Consider the following 2,258-nt stretch of genomic DNA (forward strand, 5'->3'; position numbering starts at 1 on the left):
GTTTGCACTTAAACATCTTTTTATTTAAATACTTATCTTAAAATAATAATGTAATTTACTTTTTATTGAAAATGCAATGATTGTATATGGGCTGCGTTTGAGTCATGATTGAATGTAACAATTTATTAACTAACATAAAATAAATTAAAAATATTGGGAAAGTAAAATAATTATATGCTTATTATCATATAAAATAAAATATATGAATTTTTTAGTTCTATATAAAAATTGTTAAAATTATATTTAAAAAAATCATTAAATGATATCAAAGTATGATGGTTCAACACAAAGTTGCCTTTAGAATATATTTAATATTACAACTTGTACAATAAAAGTATACATGTTATAATAAATTAATGGTTATAGATTTATTTTTATTTACATAATATAATTTTTTATAATAATTGAAACTAAAGTAAACTTAAAAATATTTATATAATGATTAAATTATATTATTTTATATATAACATCATCTTTATTTGTTATTGTTACTATTTCCATTTTGACTGGACAATGTAACCAATAACTTAACAATTCTTCACAATAACCAAGTAGAAAATGCATTCTAAGAGGTGGTATTTTACGCAAGACGATACCAGCTATCCTAATTATGTTATGTTGTCGTTTAATAATTACCTCACTTACAAATAATTTATGCCAAGTACCTTCAATAAAATTTCGAATAAAAATATCTTCTACAGCAGTTTCTGACGGCCTATTACCATCTTTTACATTTGCTAAAAAAATAATATATTTATTATATTTTGTATTTTGTAAGAAATTTAAACTTAACATATAGATTTTTATTTTTATATATGATTTTAATTTTACATATATAAAATATTAAAAATATTATTATTAAAACAAATTAAAATTATAATTATTTTATGTACATGTATTCCATGAATTCCAAGATTTTCTAGCAACAATATATTCTGGAGGATTTGCCATTTCATATGTTAGTAATTGTATCGATTTTGGTTTTGATCTATAACGTGCAGATTGTACTTTATTAAGTACTGTGCTAATATGTAAGTATCTCTTCATAATATTATTTTGATTAATTAGTATCTGAAAATAATTTATTATTTTTAATTTAAATCAAAGATAAGGTTATCTTATAGCTTATCTATATATATATATATATTTTTATTGTATTAAATACATACAGAACGCATTGTTATTGGATTCATTGTTTTTACACTTTTTTTTCAATATAATAATTAAATAATTAATAATTATTTAATGTTTTTACACAATATGCATTTAATAATAAAAGATAAATTCCTAACAGTAATACCAAATTCTTAAAGTAAAGTTACGTATTAATTTTACACAAACTTTATGGACTTAAAAGTACTAAAAATTTTTGTGTATTATAAATATATTATAATATATAATATATATATATTTATAGTTAAATATTATTTAAAATATTTAAAATATTATGTAAAAATGATTTATTGATTAATTGAATCTTAATTAATTGATTGATTTTGATAGATTCAACATTCATAATTAATAAGCATGTAACAAATTGAAAATATTACATCTATATCAAGCGTTAATATAATCAGCACTTTTGGAAGATCGATTCTACAAATCAAAACATAAAAAAAACTTCGTTATATATAAAATATAATAATGTATAAAAAAAATGTTGGTTAAAGTCAATATAACATAAGTTAGTTTTATATATATTTATTAAATATTAATTGTAATCAAATTTACATTAGATAAAATGAGACAGAAAGAAAATGAAGCTTTGCTGTTATATTCTTATACTGTTGTTATATTCTATTTCTCTTTTACTTCGTTAAACGATATATACCTATAATTTAATAAATAAGTTCAACTGATATTTTTGTATAAAAGTATAACTTTTATTAAACTGTTTTAATTTTCAGAATCGATTCTTCAAAGATGTTAAATATATTAATACTCTCTAAAATCATATAATACTATAACAATATCGATAACAATATGGAATATTGTATATACTCTTCTTGTTCTAATTATTTAGTTAGCCTATTTTAAAATTTTATGACAACCCAGATTAAATAAATAAATTTGTAAAAAAAATAGAATATATATATATATATATATATATATATATATATATATATATATAAAGTCTGTATTTTCTCATAGATTTTAAATATACAAATAAAACATTTTTATATTATCACAATATGATTTTTTTTTATATATTATAATATTATTTTCAATAAATAAAATATTTTGAGAAATTAATTCTT

At 18.0% G+C, this 2,258-nt stretch overlaps 1 protein-coding gene across 1 annotated transcript; it reads right to left on the reverse strand.

Moving 5' to 3' along the window:
• Window positions 1-296: 296 nt before the first annotated feature.
• Window positions 297-1,321, reverse strand: LOC552152 (28S ribosomal protein S24, mitochondrial). Its single transcript, XM_624531.6, has 3 exons — window positions 1,170-1,321; window positions 894-1,071; window positions 297-737 (listed from the first exon to the last, which is right to left on the reverse strand). Exons 1-3 carry the CDS (start codon window positions 1,191-1,193, stop codon window positions 448-450), a joined length of 492 nt encoding a protein of 163 aa, XP_624534.3. The 5' UTR covers window positions 1,194-1,321; the 3' UTR covers window positions 297-447.
• Between the last annotated feature and the right edge of the window lie 937 nt (window positions 1,322-2,258).

The sequence above is a fragment of the Apis mellifera genome, linkage group LG7 (assembly GCF_003254395.2).
Source record: "Apis mellifera strain DH4 linkage group LG7, Amel_HAv3.1, whole genome shotgun sequence".
Taxonomy (NCBI): domain Eukaryota; kingdom Metazoa; phylum Arthropoda; class Insecta; order Hymenoptera; family Apidae; genus Apis; species Apis mellifera.

What these genes read in the sequence shown, in the direction of transcription:
- LOC552152 (XM_624531.6), bottom strand. Translation starts at nt 1,193, where the DNA reads ATGAATCCAATAACAATGCGTTCT. An exon ending in ATCCAATAACAATGCGTTCT is followed by an intron (nt 1,072 to 1,169) that starts GTATGTATTTAA and finishes AATTATTTTCAG; the next exon opens with ATACTAATTAATCAAAATAA. An exon ending in TTGGAATTCATGGAATACAT is followed by an intron (nt 738 to 893) that starts GTACATAAAATA and finishes TTATTTTTTTAG; the next exon opens with CAAATGTAAAAGATGGTAAT.